The 22,277-nt window shown below is 44.5% G+C and overlaps 1 protein-coding gene across 1 annotated transcript in view; it reads left to right on the top strand.

The window, feature by feature from the left end:
• The window catches only part of COL5A2 (collagen type V alpha 2 chain), a 198,267-nt gene that overhangs the window by 110,354 nt on the left and 65,636 nt on the right, over positions 1-22,277 (top strand). The window contains exons 7-12 of the mRNA XM_077319445.1: positions 4,231-4,338; positions 10,495-10,572; positions 12,373-12,417; positions 16,881-16,934; positions 17,232-17,285; positions 19,191-19,244. Coding sequence (XP_077175560.1) covers positions 4,231-4,338; positions 10,495-10,572; positions 12,373-12,417; positions 16,881-16,934; positions 17,232-17,285; positions 19,191-19,244 — 393 coding nt within the window. The remainder of the gene's footprint in view (positions 1-4,230; positions 4,339-10,494; positions 10,573-12,372; positions 12,418-16,880; positions 16,935-17,231; positions 17,286-19,190; positions 19,245-22,277) is intronic.

Genomic DNA, 22,277 nt, shown 5'->3' with positions numbered 1-22,277 from the left:
GTTTGTGAATTTTAAAATGTAATTTTGTTGATTCTTTTACCTTGAATGTTTTAAATTTTATACTATTTTAATTACCAATGAATACTTTATGCACATTGTAATTTGATTACTGGTCTAGCACCGTAATAAAGCACAAGAACTCCAAGTCTCCCTGTTAACCCTCAAAACCACATAATGACAAATCTTTCCTCCCCCAAACACACAAAAAGTCTATAAGTGGTTTCCAATTAGCAGTGAACCAGCCTCTCTTTATAAGGCAAGACTTTCCAACTTCGTCATTGTATAGCCTCTATGAAACAGGAAAGGCCTCTTTTAGAGTCTTTCTGAACCCACTGAAAGTTGTAATTCGTCCACGATCCCTAAACTGCAGCCTAGAGAAGCCCCTGAAACAGGGGTAGTCAAACTGCGGCCCTCCAGATGTCCATGGACTATAATTCCCATGAGCCCCTGCCAGCAAAGCTGGCAGGGCTCATGGGAATTGTAGTCCATGGACATCTGGAGGGCTGCATTTTGACTATCTGCCCTAAAACCTTCTTCAGGCTTTGAGAAACCCCAGAATTGGACAATCCTGCAGAATACGGTTGGGAAGCAGAGCTGTGAACTCGCCCACTCGGGGCCCCTCCCCTTCCAGGCCCATCATTGGCCATTTTGAGAGGAGGGGGGTGGATGGGTTTCACCCGATAAATGTTTAACAGATTTAAAAACGACATAAAAATTAATTAACTCTCAGCCATTTGGGAGACCCTCCCAGGGCTGTCAGGAAACCCTGGGGGTTCATGAAACCTTGTTTGAGAAAGCCTAGCCTAGAGAAACTGCTTTCACAGGCTAATTATAATTAAAACAAACTGCGTTACATTCAAACAAAGCTGTTGGAGAGTTGCATGTAAAGGAGATTCTCCCAGTTGTTTCTGCCATCTTTTTGAAATGGTAACCCTGGGGATAAAGGCCAGATTTATATTAGACATCACATTATTAAAGAAGTAAAGGCTAGCAATATCCTCTACTGCCATCTTGTGGCTCTCTTCAGCACCTTCTTCTTTAAAATGTGCTTTGCAGTATGGGCAAAGCAGAGGTAAGAAACAGCAAACTTTCCAGGCTTTAAAAAATTACCTATTTTGATTTGTCCCAAGGACCATCAGTATCTTTTGTGATTGTGTTAGTGTTATTTATTTATTTATTTATTTATTTATTTATTTATTTATTTATTTATTTATTTATTTATTTATTTATTGTTCTTACCCATCACTCCCATACGGCTCGTGGCGGGTTACAAATGTCTGTATAAAACCACCAAAAATATACCCCTTAAAACCACAGACAAAAATACATCAAATAAAAACAACAAGATGCAGCAAAACCATTAAATCCTCAAATTTGCCTTATAAAGGTAAAGGTAAAGGTATCCCCTGTGCAAGCACTGAGTCATGTCTGACCCTTGGGGTGATGCCCTCCAGCGTCTTCATGGCAGACTCAATACGAGGTGGTTTGCCAGTGCCTTCCCCAGTCATTACCGTTTTACTCCCCAGCAAGCTGGGTACTCATTTGACCGACCTCGGAAGGATGGAAGGCTGAGTCAACCTTAAGCTGGATGCTGGGATTGAACTCCCAGCCTCATGGGCAGACAGCTTCAGACTGCATGTCTGCTGCCTTACCACTCTGCGCCACAAGAGGCTCTAATTTGCCTTACAGAGATGGTAAAAACCATTAGGTCCCCAATTCTGTCCAATAGAGAGGGCAAGGGAGGGCAGATGACTCCAAGTCTGCCATACCAATAGTAGGGTCTTTGTCCTAAGGGGGGGTCAAACAGATTTTCCTTAGCGTGCTGGCCTGAACCATAGACCTGTGTGATAGTAGCCTTTGTTAACAAGTTACAGGGAATCTAGCTTTTTACAGTCTGTCCTTGCCTAGCGTGAGCTATCGAAATACATGCCAGGCTAGAAAGCCTTTGAATGACTTTATAAAATTTAGTTGCAGTGAAAAGAAAAAGTCACAGAGGACTCTTGTTCATTAAAAAACTGTGCAAAGAGTAGGAGATTACACAGAATTGTATACATCTATATCTGTTCTACTTTTATAGGGCTGGCTCAGAGATCTGGATCAATGTAATAATGCCCCAAAGTCTCCAGGCCAGGCCCTGACAATGGCATGGGGTCAATGGGTCAGCACTTATCCCTTCAAGCTTAGATGGAAACAGAGCATATTCTCTAAACTCATCTGGTGCCTGTTTGTATCAGACCTTGTTTCCTCGAGGATGTGAAGTTACAACAACTGAGAATTTTGATCTAAACATGATTTCTCAGCATATCCAGAAGGCAATCTGTAAACCTTTTCACTGAGGGCGAAAAGTTATATATAACAAACAGCATTTCCTAATACAAGAAGAGTGATCAGACCAAAGCCAATTTCCAGTAACTTTATGAACAATTAATATGTGGTAATAATTTCCTTAAACACCACTCAATCAAAGGTGTTTGTAAGCCGCTTCGGGACTCCATGTAGTGAAAAGTGGGGTATAAAACAACCAGCTCTCTCTCTTCTTCTTCTGGAGGAGTCCACTCAATGGTACTGCCCTCAGTTGAGTGTTGCTACGCAGGGAAAGGCCACAGCAAACCACCTCCGGTCATCTCTTGCCTTGAACATCCTATGGGGTGGCCATAAGACGGCTGCAACGTGATGACTCTTTACACCAGTGGTTCTCAGCCTGGGGGTCAGGACCCCTTTGGGGATTCAATGACCCGTTCACAGTGGTCATGGCAGGGTGAGGAGCTTGGCCAGGTGGGGACGCTACTGTTGCCGCTCCTCCTGAAGACGCCCGCCAATTTATATACAATGTATAACCAATTTATATACAATCACGAACAATGGATCTTCATGCCATTGGTCAGTTTCGGTTTAATTTCTGTGAAAGAACACTTGTATCTTTAGGATGCTTAGGGCTGATCCTGCGTTGAGCAGGGGGTTGGACTAGATGGCCTGTATGGCCCCTTCCAACTCTATGATTCTACGATCATTTTATGGCTGGGGGTCACCACCACATGAGAGTATTAAAAGGTCGTGGCATTAGGAAGGTTGAGAACCACTGCTATGGCCTTCATTTACCACTCATGTTGGCTTCCACAGGCAGATCCAAGAAGTAGCCCGAAGGTTTTGCCTTCTCACTGCTCCCACTTCGGTTGTCTTCCAAAGCCTTTTTTTGCTTTTTAACACATGACTCATGAGAAGCTCTTGTGTCAAGTGATGCCAGCAGAAATCTGGGATGGCGTCTTCTGGAATCCGAGACGCCCCTCTGTGTTGGTGCCAGGATAAATGAAAACAGAAACCGGTGCCTCTCTATCCCCGCCCCTCCCCCGAGGATTTATAAAAACTGGCAGATTGGTTTATGGGGAATCATCAAAACTATGCGAAATCCACTGTGTGCATTCCCTGATGGGATGAGTCAGCGATTTCATCCAGCACCTCTTGCGACATATCCGTTTCATGTATCGCTAACCGTTCCTCATTTTGTAATAAAAAAATTCCTGGAACAAGCTGTCATTCCATCGTGGCTTGGAAGAACTTTACTGTAAATGTAAGCCATGAAGTTTTCTTTTGCACCCCCTCCGTGACTGGAGGAACGGGTATAGCAAAAAGCTTTGTTTCCCATTTGAAGCCTTAGAAAGGGGGAGGAAGGACAATGGTCAGGAGTGTTCTGTTGAAATGAAAAAAGAACTGTGCATGGTTACTATTTAACTGCTAGTTTAAGGGAAAGAGGCAGTGTGGTGAAGTGGTTAGAGCATCCACTAGGGGGTTTGGCTGGCAGCCATCTGGAGGAGGCTGTGAGGGTTCAGAGATGATTGCTTTCAATAAGAAAACTACATTGGCAAGAAGTGTTTCTTTATTGTGAAGGACAACAATGCTTACATCCTAAAATCCTTGCTAAGACTGACGTCAGGTGACCACTACTTTGTTTTAACCCCCAATCTCCTAGATCCCTCCACTAGTCCATTTGGATGCAAAGAGTCTGGGATGATCTCCCCCCACTAGCCAGAGAAATGGATTGATTTTATAATATTTTATAATAACTACAACGTTGTTCTTGTTCCTAAGTGTTTTTGTTCCTGGGCTTGGAGCCGTGTATCAATCAATCAAACAATCAATTAATCAATCAATCAAATGCTTCAAATCAACATGTCTGCCCACCTGTTCTTTAAGGACATCTTGTGGACTGATTTATGCAACCTCTTCTTTTAGGGTGCCCGTGGTCCTCCTGGAATCGATGGAGAACCTGGTATACCTGGACAGCCTGGTGATCCTGGACCTCCTGGACAGCCATCCACGGGACCTGATGGGATGACCAGGGTAAGTGACCTTCGTTACAGGTGTGAGAAGAAAAGCTGATTGGCTTCCAATCTGAGGTAGCAATATAAGACCAAACACACAGACAGACACAAGAGATGGGCAAAGTAGATAAGGTGTCCTCAACCTTTTTGACCCAGTGGGCACCTTTGGAATTCGGAGGCAGAGGAATGGGCACAACCAGACAAAATGGCTGCCGTGGAAGGCAGAGCCAACCACAGGTTCAGAGGAAGTCCAAGTGTAGGGCAGAAGAGGGGACGATTTTTAATAAACTATACTGGGACGGAAGAGTGAGAGAGAATAAAACCAACACTGTTATTTCAGCATCCCTCAAACCAGTGCTGCTTTAATCTGCACAGCCAGTCAGGTCCCCAGTGGACAATCAGAAGTTGTATTTAGCCATTTGGTTCCACCCACTTTCTTAAAAAGTTTGGCAGGAGCCAGTTAAGGTGCCTGGGAACCTCTGCTGTAAATATTGCATGTAAAATTTGGTTGGCTTTATTTAAGGGGCTTTGTCTATAAGACAAAACACAAAAAAGTAAGCCATTTCTTGAAGTTATACCTTTAAACAGCCCTGCGGTGCAGCGCGCCACGGACTGAATAATAGAGTAAGGGCTGTCTGGGAGGAGTTAGGGCGGGCCCTGTCCGGGATAAAAACTCGGAGGGGCCAATCAGGGGCTGAGAGAACACCGTTTTCGTCTTTGGGGAGGGTGGGGGGGCGGGAGCCGGCCTTCTCTTGGCCCCTGGTGTGGCCTCACTGCGGCGAGGCTGCTCCCAGGGCCGAGAGAAGGCCAGCTCCTAGCACCCATTTTATTCAATAATAAAATGGGTTTTATTTCTAGTGTGTGTGTGTATATATATATATATATATATATATATATATATATATATATATATATATATATATATATATATATATATATATATATATATATATATATATATATATATACACACACACATACACATATATATACATATATACATATATACACACACACACACATATATATATATACATATATATAACAGTATTATGTAGGCCTAGTTACTCCTCGAAATTCCTCAGTTCAGGATTCTTAGCTTCCTAGTGAACATTTATCCTTATTGTCAACTATTGATCACATCAGACTAACGTCACTTTGGCAAGTTTCCAGCCTCCTGTCCCGCCCCACCCTGCCTCCGCTGATGGGCAGCCTCCTCCTTCTAGCCTCGCATCCCTAAAGATGCTTTAATTGGCAGCCTTAGTTAAATGTGCATTAACCTCAATGGGTGATGTCAGCCAGTGAATCTTTATGATGGCCTACGGCCATGCAGAAGCAGAAAAAGACACTGTTACAAAATGAATTACCAGCATCCATCATTCATCCTAATACATCCAACAGTTTAAGAGTTAGGATCTGAGCCGATTATCCACAGGACGTTAACTAAGCATACATCATTCATTGTAATACATCTAACGGTTTAAGTAGATTCTACACGGGATATTTCATTTCATGGCGGAGAAAAGAAACTTAGCCACAGAGTTTGTAGGGGCTTTCTTGTCCGTCCCCACCAGTAAGAAGCTGTTTTCTGCTCCGAGAAGAATTGTTGCTTTTATCAACCAAAGCAGGTTCCAATAAATGCAAACATGCCTATACGTGAAATCTCTGATGGGGGAAAAAGACATCAACCAACCTTTTAGTTAAGTTAGCAGTATAAGAACAAAACTCCCTGGAGAATTTGGGGGTGCAGCCTGAAGAGACTGGGGTTTGGGAGGGGAGGGACATTGCTCTAGATTAGGTAAAGGTAAAGGTATCCCCTGTGCAAGAACCGAGTCATGTCTGACCCTTGGGGTGACGCCCTCTAGCGTTTTCATGGCAGACTCAATACGGGGTGGTTTGCCAGTGCCTTCCCCAGTCATTACCGTTTACCCCCCAGAAAGCTAGGTACTCATTTTACCGACCTCAGAAGGATGGAAGGCTGAGGCAACCTTGAGCCGGCTGCTGGGATCAAACTCCCAGCCTCATGGACAGACAGCTTCAGACAGCATGTCGCTGCCTTACCAGTCTGCGCCACAAGAGGTTAGGGGTGGCCAAACAGTGGCTCTTCAGAAATCCATGGACTACAATTCCCACAAGCCCCTGCCACATGTCCATGGACTACAATTCCAGATGTCCATGGACTACAGTTTCCATGAGCCCCTGCCACATGTCCATGGACTACAATTCCCATAAGCCCCATGGAATTATAGTCCATGGACATTTGGAGAGCCACATTTTGGCCACCCCTGCCCTAGAGTCTAACTTCCAAAGCAGCCATTTTGTCCAGGAGACATGATCTCCGTCAGCCAGTGACCAGTTGTAACCCCCAGAGATCTCCAGCCGCCAAACTGACAATAATAACAAACAAAGGGGAATGCTTTTGTATCCTCCTTTCAAGATTGTAGTTGGTGGCCCTGCATTCCAGTAGTATGAGCATTCTCCCATACTTCAAGATGTCATGATTTCTGGGGCTGAAGTCCTACCTTCCTCATGACTGCAGAATATCTTCTGTTGCCCATTACGTTTAAGCCACCACTGGCTCCAAAGAGAAAGTCCCCGAATCGAGCGGAGCCTGGGATAGCCCGACTGACAGCTCATTTACAGATGGAAGCATTTACATATATTGATATTTACCTCGGTCACTTGTGACTTGCCTGAAGTTTCATCAGCGCTGGGTTAATTATCCATTGCTCGTTTTTTAATTACGGCTGGGATTATTCCTGCTTATTGTGCATGTCAGTGCCTTGAAAAGGGGACGGGAGGCTATGATTCCCATAGGCAGAGATTTGTTTTTGTTTTACAAAAAGGGTCCAGGGTAATTTAATCCGTGCATCTCTTTCCAACCCTTGAGCCCTCAGAGCTTAATGAGGGAATAAGACATTTTCCATTTTTAATTAAAGTCAGCATACTTTAGGAAAAGTAATGGAAACATGGGCAGTGGACAAAGGGATTTGGAGCGCAAATGATGAATGGGGCTTGGGACTGGCAACCTTTAAAGACACTCTTCACATAACTGAGTTTGTGATATTTAATGGAGACGGAACTGAGGCTTCTCAGCCAAAGACTGTTCAAATCAGTGATGATTTCTTGGCTGGTATAATACCAAAGTGACACACGAGTAATCCCAAGCAGGTCTCCTCAGAGGCCCTGCTCCACTCTGTGCTGTGGAGCATACTCCCGGAGCAGTATCTTTAGAGGGCACTGACAGAAATCGAAAATGTTGTGTAACAGACCCATATATAGAACTGAAATGCAAAAATCCATGCCGGTTGTGTGCATGTGTGTTGATTTGTTAGGGTGGCCGACTCTGGGTTTGGAAATTCCTGGAGATTTGGGGTGCAACCTGGGATGTTCTGGGTTTGGGGAGAAGTAGAATCATAGAATAGAATCATAGAATCATAAAGTTGGAAGGGACCTCGTGGGTCATCTAGTCCAACCCCCTGCACTGTGAGTGGAGCCTCATGGGAAACAGGGACATAGAGTCCACCTTACAAAGCAGCCATTTTCTCCAGCAGAGCAGCTCTCTGCCACCTGGAAATCAGTAGTAATTCTGGGAGATTCCCCAGGATTGACTTGGAGGTCAGTAATACTATGTCTTGGTCTGTTATTACTGAGGGGATGAACAAATTTAACAAATATAAATAAATTATAAATAAATGGCAGAGGGTGCGTATAAACCTCCCCATTGTATTTTAATACAGCCCTGAACAGGTCACAAGGCTGTTAAGATTCAATTGCAAGAAGAGGATTTGCAAGGAATCATGGGGAATGGGAAATAGGGATGGCAGCCCCCCCACAGGTGGTGGTGATGGTGGTCCCCCACTTTCAAGCTTCACCTTTCTGCTTCCAAGCGATTGACCCTCCCCCAACAGGGAAGAATGGTGGAAATTACCTCTGTGGCCCCAAAGTGACATGGGGACATTGGGGACATCAGGGAGTGATGCTCTGGTGTTTGAGCAAATCTCTATGGTAGAAGCTAATACTTCCATAGAAGTTTTGCCCCAAAGCCAGAGTGTCAATCCCTGATATTCCCAATGTGCCTACAACTCTTGCTGATCACAGAGGCATAGTCTGTGACAGAGGTAAGTTCAACCCCCCCCCCCTGCCAGCAGTTCCGAGGGCAACCCTATTGGGAAATCCTATTTGTCCTTCTACAAGGTTTTGTTCAGCTCCCTGCCCTCCCTGCCACCGTGGTTCACTTCTCCTCCCCTTCCCAGGCTTGTCTCTGCAGCTCTAGCTGTCCTCCCCAACCTTCGTTCCTCCATCGCCACAGCCACCTCCTGTCCATAGCTGACGGACCTCCAGCCCCAGACTCCCAAATTACCCTGCCAAGATACTGTTTGTCAATACAGGCCCTTCTTGTGCTGCTTCCCCCCAGAAGTGAGAGATGGAGTTGCTGACCTCCAGGTGACACCCAGAGATCTCCCACTATGACATTGATCTTAAGTGACCGAGATCACTTCCCCTGGAGAAAGTGGTTGCTTTGGAGGATGAACTCTATGCCATCATAACCCACTGAGGTCCCTTCCCGAGCCCTGCCCTCCCCAGGCTCCACCCCCCCCCCCAATCTCCTGGTATTTCCCAACCCAGAGCTGGAAACCTAATGAGAGATCCCTTATGGTGGCTGCACTGCAGCTGAGAAATTTCTCCCCCTTTTCCTGTGCTTTAGTACCCAGCTTGCTGGGGGGTAAACAGTAATGACTGGGGAAGGCACTGGCAAACCACCCCTATTGAGTCTGCCATGAAAACGCTAGAGGGCGTCACCCCAAGGGTCAGACATGACCCGGTGCTTGCACAGGGGATACCTTTACCTTTACCTTCCTGTGCTTTTGCTCAAGATTTTCAGGCACCAAGCTTTTGAGGGGGAGAAAAGGGGTGCAGATTGTGTTTACCTGCTGGTTATTTATTTTATTTTTATACCATTCCTTCCATATCGTTCTGGGCGGTTGATTAGCTGTTTCTTATTGAATTGCTAGAGATGGTTTTGGCCTAAATTGGTTCTTAGAATTCTAGAGGGGTCAAGCTACACCAAATAAAATTATATCAGAAGAAATATTTGTTATTAGTGTATGCACTAATATAATTAAAAACATGAGGCCTGTATATCAGGCTACATTAAGAATAATCTAGAACAAGCTTTACATAAACGGTAATAATTTTTAATACAATATTAAAAACAATATCAAATACAATATTAAAAACAAAGAGCACAGATGCCAAGCTGATTGCGAGAGGGCTGCTTCTTTACACACACACACCCCTAACACCAGAAAACACAAAAACGCCAAGGACAATTAACAGAACATTTTATTTTAACTTAGGGAATGTTACTTTGCTTTCCCGCAGCAACATGGAGCGTGCCATTAAAAAAAATGTAAAGCAGGAAATGGAGAGGGAAGGGTAGGTGCAAGGACAGGCAAATCTTTGCAGTTACTGTTGCGTGTTACTCCCTCCATACAGGCTTGCCCCTGGTTGCTCCCCAATGGGAAACACAACAAGAAGTGGCAAATCCAGTTTTGGCGATTTCCCTCATAGTGGGGCAAATCTGGCCCAAACTCCTGCCAGCCCCTGGACAGCCTTGGGTTGCTGCCAATGTCGTGCAGAAGCAACACTAAAACCCACCACCAACAAAAGACTGTCCAGGGACAAATTCATCATGCAGAATCGGTCCAGGTGTTATTCTCATATATTGTGTGGCTTGATGTAAGTTTTGAAGGTAGAAAATGGATCCTTTTGCATCGTAACTGTACTCACATATAAATTGACTGACACATGTGTGTGTCATTGATCAGCAATAAATATTTATTTTAATATAATTTTATTTGCCCTTGTAGCATTCTCAGTATATTTCAGATTGAATTTGTTTCCCTCTTCTCTTTTGCTTGTTTCTAAGTTGGTTTGTAGTTATGATTCGGCCTACAGTGTTATCAGCTGCTGGTTTGCTGATGTTGGAATCATGCTGTATGAGTCATGATTCAACTGAGCGGTGCTCTATGCATGTTTTGAACATTTTCAAGGAACATACACAATAAAAGTTCGTTGTCTTGTTTCATGTACGCCTCGCAAACGGTTGACCTCCCAAATGACAACAAACAATGCACTTTCTCCAAGACTAATAAAATGTGTATATTTGCAGCCCTTCACATCTCAAATGGCAGGATTGGATGAGAAAGCCGGACTCGCCAGTCAAATGGGATTCATGCCTGGAGCTGTGGTAAGAGTTCATACATTAATTTTTATTTGTATTTGTATTTGTATTTTTTTATTTTTATTTTTATTTTTATTTTTATTTTTATTTTTATTTTTATTTTTATTTTTATTTTTATTTTTATTTTTATTTTTATTTTTATTTTTATTTTTATTTTTATTTTTATTTTTATTTTTATTTTTATTTTTATTTTTATTTTTATTTTTATTTTTATATACTGCCCTCCCCAAAGGCTCAGGGTAGTTTACATGAAATGGGAACAATGCAATTAACTCGGTTTATAGTAATGTGGTAACAACAGTAACAGTAACAAGTTCTTACCCACAATTCCCAGGTGGCTCGTGGCGAGTTACAATTTCCCCTGAAAACCACAGACATAATTTACAATCAAATAAAAAGAAGTAAAATAGTCTCCCATCAAAAGACTAACCAGGGCCCATTCTGCACACATAGGATAATGTACTTTCAATGTGCTTTGGCAGCTGGATTCTCCTGTGCGGAACAGGAAAATCTACTTCTAAAGTACATTGAAAGTGCATTATCTATTGTGTACAGAATAGGCCCAGGGCCAACACTGCTTTGCTTCTGAGGTTGGGTCATCCGGGGCAAGGCAAGAGACAAACGGTGGTTTGCCATTGCTTGGCTTTGCCCGGCAATCTAGGACTTCCTTGGTGGTCTCTCGTGCAAGTACTAGCCAAGACTGGTCTTGCTTTAACTTCTGAGATCTGATGAGATTGGGCTAGTCAGGGATATCCAGGCCAAGGCAAGAGACAAACTTAGGTGGTTTGCCATTGCCTGATTCTGCATGAGGACTTCCCGTCCAACCAGAGCCGATCCAGGGGCCATTCTGCACACATTGGATAATGCACATTCAATGTGCTTTTGCAGCTGGATTTTCCCATGCAGAACAGGATAATCTGCTTTTGAAGTGCATTGAAAGTGCATAATCCAATATGTGTCGAATGGGCCCTGCTTATCTTCTGAGATCTGATAAGACTCAACTAGTCTCAACCATCCAGGTCAAGGCAAGAGACAAACAGAGGTGATTCGCCATTGCCTGCCTCTGCATAGCAACCCAGGACTTCCTAGGTGGTCTCCCATACAACTACTAACCAGGGTTGATCCGGCTTAGCTGCTGAAACCTGATGACGTTGGGTTAGCTGGGGCCATCCGGGTCAGGGTGTGGCTTTCCTTAGCCATGGGAAATCCAGAACCAAAAAGAAGGAAACAATGCAAAGTTCCTGACTGTGAAGAGCAATTCCCTAGTGGAAGGGCAGCCTGTTTTATAAAGTGCTGTTCCCCACTCCACCCAGTTTGGGGCAGAAAATGAATTTGAGAAGGGGATCGTCCTGAGCCGAATGAATATGGGCCAGTCAGAACGTAAGAAAAAGAGAGCAGGATCTCACCTCCATGAGCCAAACACTTAAAAAAAATAATTTTGGGGGGCTTAAAGGACGGATCAAGCAGCAGATGATGCAGGAAGGAGGTGGGATGGAGGTGGGGGGGGGCAGGAAAACCCTGTAAGAACCTGCTTGCTCAACTGGCATTTTTGCACAGTCAAGACCTCTTTGAACATAGTTAGTCGAAGGTCAAACTGTGCAGATCACAGCTTGGCATCAGCTTGTGCACCGAACCGGCTGGGTGTTGGAGCATCTCTGTTCTCTCTGCACCCTGGGTAGGCCCTCTGCCGAAAAGAAACATTCAGTCCTGAGAAAGAACTTTTACCTAATGGGGTTTTGCACAGTTTCCTGTCTGATTCACTTCTTCAGAACCATCCTGAATAATATGTTTTTTTTTCCTCCCCAGGGTCCCGTAGGGCCACGAGGGCCTCCAGGATTGCAGGGACAACCGGTAAGTAGCATTTCAGGGGCTGGGCCCTTATCCTGGATTCAATCTATATAAAGAAGCATGGGGACACCTCAGCTTCCAATAAGTTGCTAAGAAACAGTTTGTTTCATTGAGACAGTTTTGCCCTGGCCTCCTCTCCCAGCCTAACTCAGTTTTTCTCAACTTTTTCACCACTGAGAAACTCCTGACTTTGAGAAGTGGGGTGATCATTCAGAAAATGGTTGGAAAGCAGAGCTGTGGACACACCCACTTGAGACCCCTCCCCTTCCCACCCCCTCCTAGCCCATCATTGGCCATTTGGAGGGGAGGTGGGTTGACATGACCATATATATATATTATTTTAATATTATTTTTATATATATAAAAATAATTAACTCCCACCCATTTGGGAAGCCCTTCCAGGACTGTCAAGAAACCCCAGGGTTTATTATGCATTTCATGGTGACGTATAGATTGATATTCTCATAGGAGAATGTCATCTGGTTCATATTCTGTTATTATTATTTTCTAGTTTACAACATTTATCTCCCAATTTTTCTGCCATTACAAAGGATGCCAAGGTAGCATATCATCTCTCAGGCCAAAGCTGAGAGTGAGCTAAGATTGGCCAGGGAAGCCCATTGTAACAAGAAAAGATTTTTCAGTTATGTCAGGAGCAAACGTAAAGTCAAGGAGGCAATAGGCCCACTGTTGGGTGCAGATGGACAAACTCTAACGAAAGATGCAGAGAAAGCAGAAAGGCTTAGTGCCTATTTTACATCAGTTTTTTCCCACAGGTCAAAGTGTTTAGGCACATCTAGAGATGGCTGTAGCCAAAGGATAGTGTCTGGGTGGCAGGTTAACATGGATAGAGAGGTTGTCGAGAGGCATTTAGCTGCACTGGATGAGTTCAAATCCCCTGGTCCAGATGAAATGCACCCGAGAGTACTCAAAGAACTTTCCAGAGAACTTGCACAGCCCTTGTCCATCATCTTCGGAACCTCTTTAAGGACTGGAGATGTCCTGGAGGACTGGAAAAGAGCAAACGTTATTCCGATCTTCAAAAAAGGGAGGAAGGATGACCCAGGAAACTACAGACCAGTGAGTCTGACCTCTGTTGTGGGGAAGATAATGGAGCAGATATTAAAGGGAGCGATCTGCAAACATCTGGAGGACAATTTGGTGATCCAAGGAAGTCAGCATGGATTTGTCTCCAACAGGTCCTGCCAGACCAACCTAGTTTCCTTTTTTGACCAAGTAACAGGTTTGCTGGATCGGGGAAATTCGGTTGATGTCATTTACTTGGATTTTAGTAAAGCTTTTGACAAGGTTCCCCATGATGTTCTGATGGATAAGTTGAAGGACTGCAATCTGGATTTTCAGATAGTTAGGTGGATAGGGAATTGGTTAGAGAACCGCACTCAAAGAGTTGTTGTCAATGGTGTTTCATCAGACTGGAGAGAGGTGAGTAGCGGGGTACCTCAGGGCTCGGTGCTCGGCCCGGTACTTTTTAAAATATTTATTAATGATCTAGATGAGGGGGTGGAGGGACTACTCATCAAGTTTGCAGATGATACCAAATTGGGAGGACTGGCAAATACTCCGGAAGATAGAGACAGAGTTCAACGAGATCTGAACACAATGGAAAAATGGGCAAATGAGAACAAGGTGCAATTTAATAAAGATAAGTGTAAAGTTCTGCATCTGGGTCAGAAAAATGAAAAGCATGCCTACTGGATAGGGGATACGCTTCTAGGTAGCACTGTTTGTGAACGAGACCTTGGGGTACTTGTGGATTGTAAACTAAACATGAGCAGGCAGTGTGATGCAGCGGTAAAAAAGGCAAATGCCATTTTGGGCTGTATCAACAGAGGCATCACATCAAAATCACAAGATGTCATAGTCCCATTGTATACGGCACTGGTCAGACCACACCTGGAGCACTGTGTGCAGTTCTGGAGGCCTCACTTAAAGAAGGACGTAGATAAAATTGAAAGGGTACAGAGGAGAGCGACGAAGATGATCTGGGGCCAAGGGAACAAGCCCTATGAAGATAGGTTGAGGGACTTGGGAATGTTCAGCCTGGAGAAAAGGAGGTTGAGAGGGGACATGATAGCCCTCTTTAAGTATTTGAAAGGTTGTCACTTGGAGGAGGGCAGGATGCTGTTTCTGCTGGCTGCAGAGGAGAGGACACGCAGTAATGGGTTTAAACTTCAAGTACAACGATATAGGCTAGATATCAGGAAAAAGTTTTTCACAGTCAGAATAGTTCAGCAGTGGAATAGGCTGCCTAAGGAGGTGGTGAGCTCCCCCTCACTGGCAGTCTTCAAGCAAAGGCTGGATACACACTTTTCTTGGATGCTTTAGGATGCTTAGGGCTGATCCTGCGTTGAGCAGGGGGTTGGACTATATGGCCTGTATGGCCCCTTCCAACTCTATGATTCTATGATTCTATGATCTAAAGTAGCAGTCCCCAACCTTTCTCAGGTCAGGGACCGCCTCCAGGGTGAGGGGAAAGCCGACGGCCCGCGTGCTGCGAAAATGCGCACGCGCAGTTGCCGCACATTTGTGTTTTCGCCACCAAGGGGCGCTAACGCGCATGCACATTTGCATCACCGGCGTGCCAGCAGCTGCGCCTGCCTCTTCCTTTCCTTCTCGCTGCGGGCGGGGATAGGCAGGCGCGGCTGCTGGCGGCCCGGTACCATGGCCTTGGCGGCCCGGCACCGAGCCGAGGACCAGGGGTTGATGACCCCTGATCTAAAGCATACAACAAAAAAATTAAATGATAAAACCATTAAAATCAACACCCCCAAACATCCACCATCAAAATGATTTGTTTAAAGTATATACCAAACAATTAAAATACATACAATACATTAAAATGTTGGTGAGGAAGGGAGGGATCATTGAGGGAATGGCGTACAAAATGCGAAAGTCTTTTCCCTGCCCGGGGGAGACAGCAACTGAAGGGGACAGATGCATCTCCCTGGGGAGACTCCCAGAGATTTGATGCCATGACTGAGATGGTGATCTCTACTAACTCCCTGATCTTAGAAGGTGGGGGCACAGGAAACAGGGCCTCCAAAGAGAAATGTAATGGTCACGTGGGTTCATAAGGGATTAGACCTAATGATTATGATTATGGAGCTCAGAGCAGCCTCTCTATAACCAACTAATCGACGCAGGTAATGTGAAATAGGTGTCCCAGTTTCAAATGCCTTCCAAACTTGTATGGAGAATGGCAGGCCAAGACTGAATTTGTAGTTGAAACGTTTCCCAAAGTGTACAGTTTAGGTATTAACATCTTTGTTACGGTGAAACTCGAATCTTGATGCAGGCTGACCCAAAGGTTCGATTCCATAAGTTTGGTTTCTTAGACTGCAATTGTTAATTTCTAGATTCAAATCCAGGAACACCTTACAGACTGACAAGGGGTATTTCCGCACATAGAAAAAAATAGCTCTATGCCAGCCGAATGGTGTAGTACTAAATATTATTGTGCCTCATGGCCATTCCTGACCTTCTTTTCACGCTTCTTCCCCTCCACAAGCGCTGCTGGAAATGGCAGAAGAGAGCATAGGAGAATGTCATTTGGTTCATATTCGGTTTATTCATGACTCTCTTCAGCCTGTCTATCAAGCCAAGCAGCCAATCCCCTTTCTCCTTGTTTTAAAGGGTCTGCGATGCCCACTAATATTTTTAAATTAAATACTTCTCCGTTGAAATGCCTATGCATCTAATCATAGATGCATAGTGGTTTTTTTATTGCCACCCCTTATGGAATCACGAGTCTTGATACTTAAAAAAAAAATCTCATTCCTGTTTTTTTTGTGGGGGGGGGCTTCAGGGAGGCATGCTTTGTGTGACAGCTTTGGGGGGAAATAATTTTTGGCTTTGCCTGCATGCTTGTACTATTTGTTGCTCCAGGCAGTTCTCTTAAAACAAAAACCCATCCATGGGAGAAGGGAGTGGGGGTGGGTGTAAGGCAAAGATACCGCTTCTTTGCCTCCAAACTTTTCTTTGGCTTGTGGCCTGCTGGTTGCTCTCCTGTAGCTTGCACATTTTAGGCTGGGGACTTTATTCAATTCCCCAACTAGCGCTTTAAAATGGAGGATGTAGCCAGCTGTTTGCCGCCTGGGTGCTACATGTTGGCGACATCATGTGGAGCAGCCAGAATATAATGACTACCTAAGGTAAGGATTTAGCTACATTTTACAGGTGTGGAAATGCCCAAGATTTTCAAAGTATCAGCTTTTGAGAGACAGAATTGACAAAGTTGTATCTGTTGTATCTGATGAAGGGAGCGATGACTCTCAAAATCTTATACCTCAAAATCGTATGGGCATCCAAGGTGCTACTGAACTAAAAATTAGCTATTCTAGTACAGATCAACATGGCTACCCTCCAAACTATCTGTTAATGGCTGTATCTTATTCTTGTTTTCTAACATTTCCTCAAAGTTCTAATCAGTTTGTACTCCATTTTAGGGTTCCCCTGGACCATCAGGCCCTCCAGGTGAACATGGGGACCCTGGATCAATGGTAAGACCCGCCATACATCTGTTTAGCCTATTGAAATGGTGATATACAAATTTAATTAATAATATTTGTTTTAAAAACAGGGAAAGTGCAAATGGAACTGTGTATTATTCATTCAGATGATGCCCTATTTATGTAGGTGAAAGACTGTGAGTCAGTCTTCCTTTCAAGATGTGTACCCCTCTTGCTGCTTATGCATTATACTCAGCCATCAACTGTAATTTTTTTTGCTAGAGTAACCTGCATTTTTTTGAGCATTTGTTAACTTGCTAACTTCAGGATTATCATTTCTCTTTCTAGGGACCCGCTGGTGCCCGTGGCCCAGAAGGCCCTCCGGGAAAACCCGGTGAAGATGTAAGTTTTACCCATTTTGTTCTCTCAGACCAGCCAGCATGTTCTCTTGGGCAGGGGGAGCCATGTGAAGGCTCACAAGTCTAGGGTTGTGCGATTCGGGTGCGAATGGCTGCTTTGGCTGCCGGATCGCACAACCCTACTCACAACACAACACGCATCCTAAAAACCACACACAAAAAGAAAGCCAAGTCCTAACGATTGCTGTTGACCAACTGAGGCCTTGTTAGGAAGAAGAAGAAGAAGAAGAGGTAGAGGAAGAAGAAGAAGAAGAGTTGGTTCTTATATGCCGCTTTTCCCTACCCAAAGGATGCTCAAAGTGGCTTACAGTCACCTTCCCATTCCTCTCCCCACAACAGACACCCTGTGGGGTGGGTGAGGCTGAGAGAGCCCAGATATCGCTGCTCGGTCAGAACAGTTTTATCAGTGCCATGGCACGCCCAAGGTCACCCAACTGGCTGCATGTGGGGGAGTGCAGATTCAAACCCGGCATGCCAGATTAGAAGTCCGCACTCCTAACCACTACACCAAACTGGCTCAAACTGGAAGGTCTTATCAAACTCTGTAAAGGTCTCAAAGAACTGGCAAGACCAAAATTCCTGGTCAGCAAATTCCAGACGGGGAGAACCATGACAGGAAAACTCTGCTGTTTAGCTCTTTGTGCTAACCGTAGGCTTGTTTGGCTTAAATAAAAGCTGGGTTTTTACGGCTTGGCTACATCCGGGGTGGTATGTGAATAGAAATCCCTTTGGCTCATGCTGGGGGAGTCACTGTTACTTACTCCCTCTCAGCCCCTGAAACTGTGGGAATGCTGGCCATTTAACCTACAGGGAAATTTGCCGTAGAGCAATCATAACTAAGCTCTAGCAGTTCTGCCAGATCTTCAGGGGTAACTCCGCTCCTCCATTTCATCTGTCATGATAGTTGTTGTTGGTTCATACTGCTGCCACTTTTCAGGAGGAAGCAGTGAGGGAACTAAAACCCTTGTTTGCCCCACTGAGTCAAGAGACCCACCCAGCACCAGCTGATGGCGCCCGTCAGCTTGGCTCGTTCAAGGGCCATTTTTCATTTCCCAGTCTGCTCCTGCCTAAAATAGGCCGTGAAGACCTCAGGGGCTGCAGAAGGAAGTGACTTTTGCAGAAGTCCATTAGTGTAGTGGAATCAGAATCATCATTTATCCTCTTACAGTCCATGACCAGTCATAGAAAAACCATACAGAATACTAGTGTAGTGTAATCTTATTATTATAAACATTATTATTTGATTATTAGATAGTAACAATATTTATTCATTTATTTATTTGTTTATTATTTAAATGTATAGCCCACCTCTTGTGAGGTGGGCTATACATGAGCTATACAATGAGCCTCTTGTGGTGCAGAGTGGTAAGGCAGCCGTCTGAAAGCTTTGCCCATGAGGCTGGGAGTTCGATCCCAGCAGCCGGCTCAAGGTTGACTCAGCCTTCCATCCTTCCGAGGTCGGTCAAATGAGTACCCAGCTTGCTGGGGGGTAAACGGTCATGACTGGGGAAGGCACTGGCAAACCACCCCGTATTGAGTCTGCCATGAAAACGCTAGAGGGCGTCACCCCAAGGGTCAGACATGACCCGGGGCTTGCACAGGGGATACCTTTACCTTTACCTTATAGCCCACCTCTCCCTGAAGGCTCTGTAAGTGGAAAGGAGGGTCAAACAAGTGGAAAAGAGAGTCAACTTATACTCACTGGAGTATAACCCAAGGGGAGCTTTTTCAGCATAAAAAATGTGCTGAAAAAGTCGGCTTATGCTCGAGTATATACAGTAATTAGGATATATAATTACTGATATCTGAACGGTTTCTTGTGTATGCATGGTACATGAACATTGAAACAATGCTGCAGGATTTACTATAATATGTCGCTTATTTCTAGGGTGAATCGGGCCGCCCAGGACAGACAGGAGAAGTTGGATTTCCAGGTTCCCCGGTATGTTTGCTCTCAATTGATGATGATGTTAGCCATTAAGTCAAGTCCGACTCTTGGTGATCCTGTGGCTCAGCTGTGGCCACAATTTTCGATCTTGCACCACTTCCTTTAGTTGTGTAATGCTCTGGCCAGTGTCTATTTTGATCATATCTAACCACCATGTTCTTTGTCAGCCTGGTTTCCTTTTTCCACCAACCAGTCCTAGTATAATTGCTTTCCCCACTGAGTTGGATCACATGATATGGCCAAAGTAAGGGAGCCAGAGTTTCATGATTTTGCCTACCAGTAGTATTTCCTTAGAGCCTCTTGTGGCGCAGAGTGGTAAGGCAGCCGCCTGAAAGCTTTGCCCATGAGGTTGGGAGTTCAATCCCAGCAGCCGGCTCAAGGTTGACTCAGCCTTCCATCCTTCCGAGGTCGGTAAAATGAGTACCCAGCTTCCTTGCTGGGGGGTAAACGGTAATGACTGGGGAAGGCACTGGCAAACCACCCCATATTGAGTCTGCCATGAAAACGCTAGAGGGCGTCACCCCAAGGGTCAGACATGACTCGGTGCTTGCACAGGGGATACCTTTACCTTTTAGTATTTCCTTGTTTATGACTTTTGCTGTCCATGGAACCCACATAACCCTTCTCCAATACCAGAATTCAGGCTAATCGATTCTCCTCTTGTTCAGTTCTTTCATCGTCTGACTTTCACAGCCATAAGTAGCTATTGGAAATATGATATATCGAACTAATCTACATTTGGTAGCCAAGCTTATTGTTATCAATTATGTTCCCCAAACTCTTTTAGCACTGGGAGAGTATTGGGGAGTTGAGGTCTTGAAATTGTGTTGGAGGCAAGCGGTACAGGTAGAAGAGAAAATCTTGTTCCACTAATTAAGTAACCACCATCATTGGTGGCTCCCCATGGAGTTATTTGATCTATTTTGTATTAGGAAGCTCATTGATTTGGGAGGATACTTACATGCTTCAATTTCTCCACCCATATCTTGGAGGCTTACTGAGGGGTACCAAAAATTGACCCTCTGTGCCTAACTCCAGCTAGAAGGCTCGTATTATAACACTGGGGTTATAAATGTCTACCTCCTGTAAAACAATGGATTTGAAGACCTTACAACGTGATCCATGTTTGAATGCACAGCATCAAGATGGCATTTGTGTATGGATTTAGATTGAGATATTTGGAAACATTACATTTGTAGATCTGCCATCACTGTTATAGTTTTGTTTCTACTATTCATTCTTCCATCCATCCATTCACATATCCATCCATCTGTCCGTCCGTCCGTCCATCCATCCTTTTATTTCTATCACGCCAGGCCCACACAGTGGCTCATGGTGGGTCAGAATTTGTCCACAATAAAATCCCCTTAAAACAATAAAACCCAGTACTCCCAGTCATAATCCCCTTAAAACAGTAAACCCCCAATAAAATCCCACCCTTGGCGGTGACAATAAACCCTCCTCCACCCAGCAGGCTATGTAGCAAAACCCTCAGGGGGAACACATCAAGGGGTAGCCCGATGGCCTGGCTTGCTCAGGGATATATATAAATATGAATATATTAAATATATTCATAAATATGAATATATTTATATATGACTCACCACACTTGTCTCTGCACTCTCTGAACGTTTGTAGAAATAGACCACTTTTGGCCTGGGTTCTGAAAAACTAGTGAGTTTGGAATGGTTTTCTGCCCAAGGGAGAAGTGAATAGAAAAGCAAGAGGCCTCTCTTTCTGCATGAAGGCTTTTCCGTTTGAGTGACTCTGCTGATTGCTTCTGGGCAAAGGGAGGCAGGTCACCTCTGCTTCTCCCCAGACAATTCAGAGCTCCAAAAGGCAACCTGTTCAGCTCTTCATGGAACTAATAACTGGTCACGAGGTGTAGAGGCATCTCTGCATTCTGTCCGCTGTCCAGCATCTCTGCTTTTCAGAAATCCTCCTTTTCCTTTGAGGACGGCACCCACCTCCTCTCTGGAAGCCGGTCTTCAAGCAACTGTCCTAAGATAAGCAATGAAACGTTGCTTTTTGGGTGCATCTCAAGCCGAAGCAAAGATTATCTGCTGCAGAATGCTCAAACATGATGAGGATTGCAGGAAAAGATTTCAGTGACCACAAATAACTCTGATTGCCTGTTTACTCAGCTGCCTCACATGAACACATGCATGAAGCTATTTAATATTAAATCAGACCCTTGACTGTCAAAGTCTGATGGGCAGTGGTCATTCACTCACATCACCTCCTGCCTGATCCTTTTAGCTGGAGCTGTTGGGGATTGAACCTGGGACCTTCCACCGCACCTGCCAAGCAGATGCTCTACTGCTGAGCCATTATTTCTTATAAATCTGCCTTCTCCTGCATCACACCCTTGGTCAATCAAGGCCAGTCATATCTCTTCCTCCAGGGAACAGGGTGGTAGCAACAAAGTCGGCTAACCTTGTCCCTAATCAGGTTGCAAAATTCCTCACCTCCAGTTCTCATCACCCACCACTGCTCTGAATGGTGATGAGGGGAAACATGTGCACTTCAACATCACTTCCAGAGAAAACCCAGAAGTAATGTAAGGCAGCTCTAGGAATTGCTGGAAACTCCATGGTTTTACCATGGAATTTCCAGCAGTTCCTAGAGCTAGCCAGCATCACTTCTGGGGTTTCACCCAAAAATACACTGTTTATATACCTGTTTGTATACCTCCTCCTGTGCGTATTTCCACTTTATTTACTTTCCTCCTCTCTGCAAATCATTTTTTTTTGTTCCAAACGACCCACTCAGGACAGAAGATGAATAGCTCTACTGGGTGAATCCCTTTCTTGACCTTCAGTTCTCAAAATGACTGTCCAGCAGACATGTTTAATTAGAGCCTAACCTATCTTCTTGACAATGACAAATCTATTGCCCTGACTTATGTGAAGTAGTTTAATTAGAATTAGTTTTTGCACATAAAGTTATTTAAAAGCCATCCGGAGGGGCTGATTCTTGACTCATATCTGCATGCACCTAAGAAGTTCAGTGACATGGAATCTATAA

This window comes from Paroedura picta, chromosome 2 (genome assembly GCF_049243985.1).
Source record: "Paroedura picta isolate Pp20150507F chromosome 2, Ppicta_v3.0, whole genome shotgun sequence".
Taxonomy (NCBI): domain Eukaryota; kingdom Metazoa; phylum Chordata; class Lepidosauria; order Squamata; family Gekkonidae; genus Paroedura; species Paroedura picta.
The sequence above is the reverse complement of the archived record's forward strand: the minus strand, read 5'-3'. Positions and strand labels throughout refer to the sequence as shown.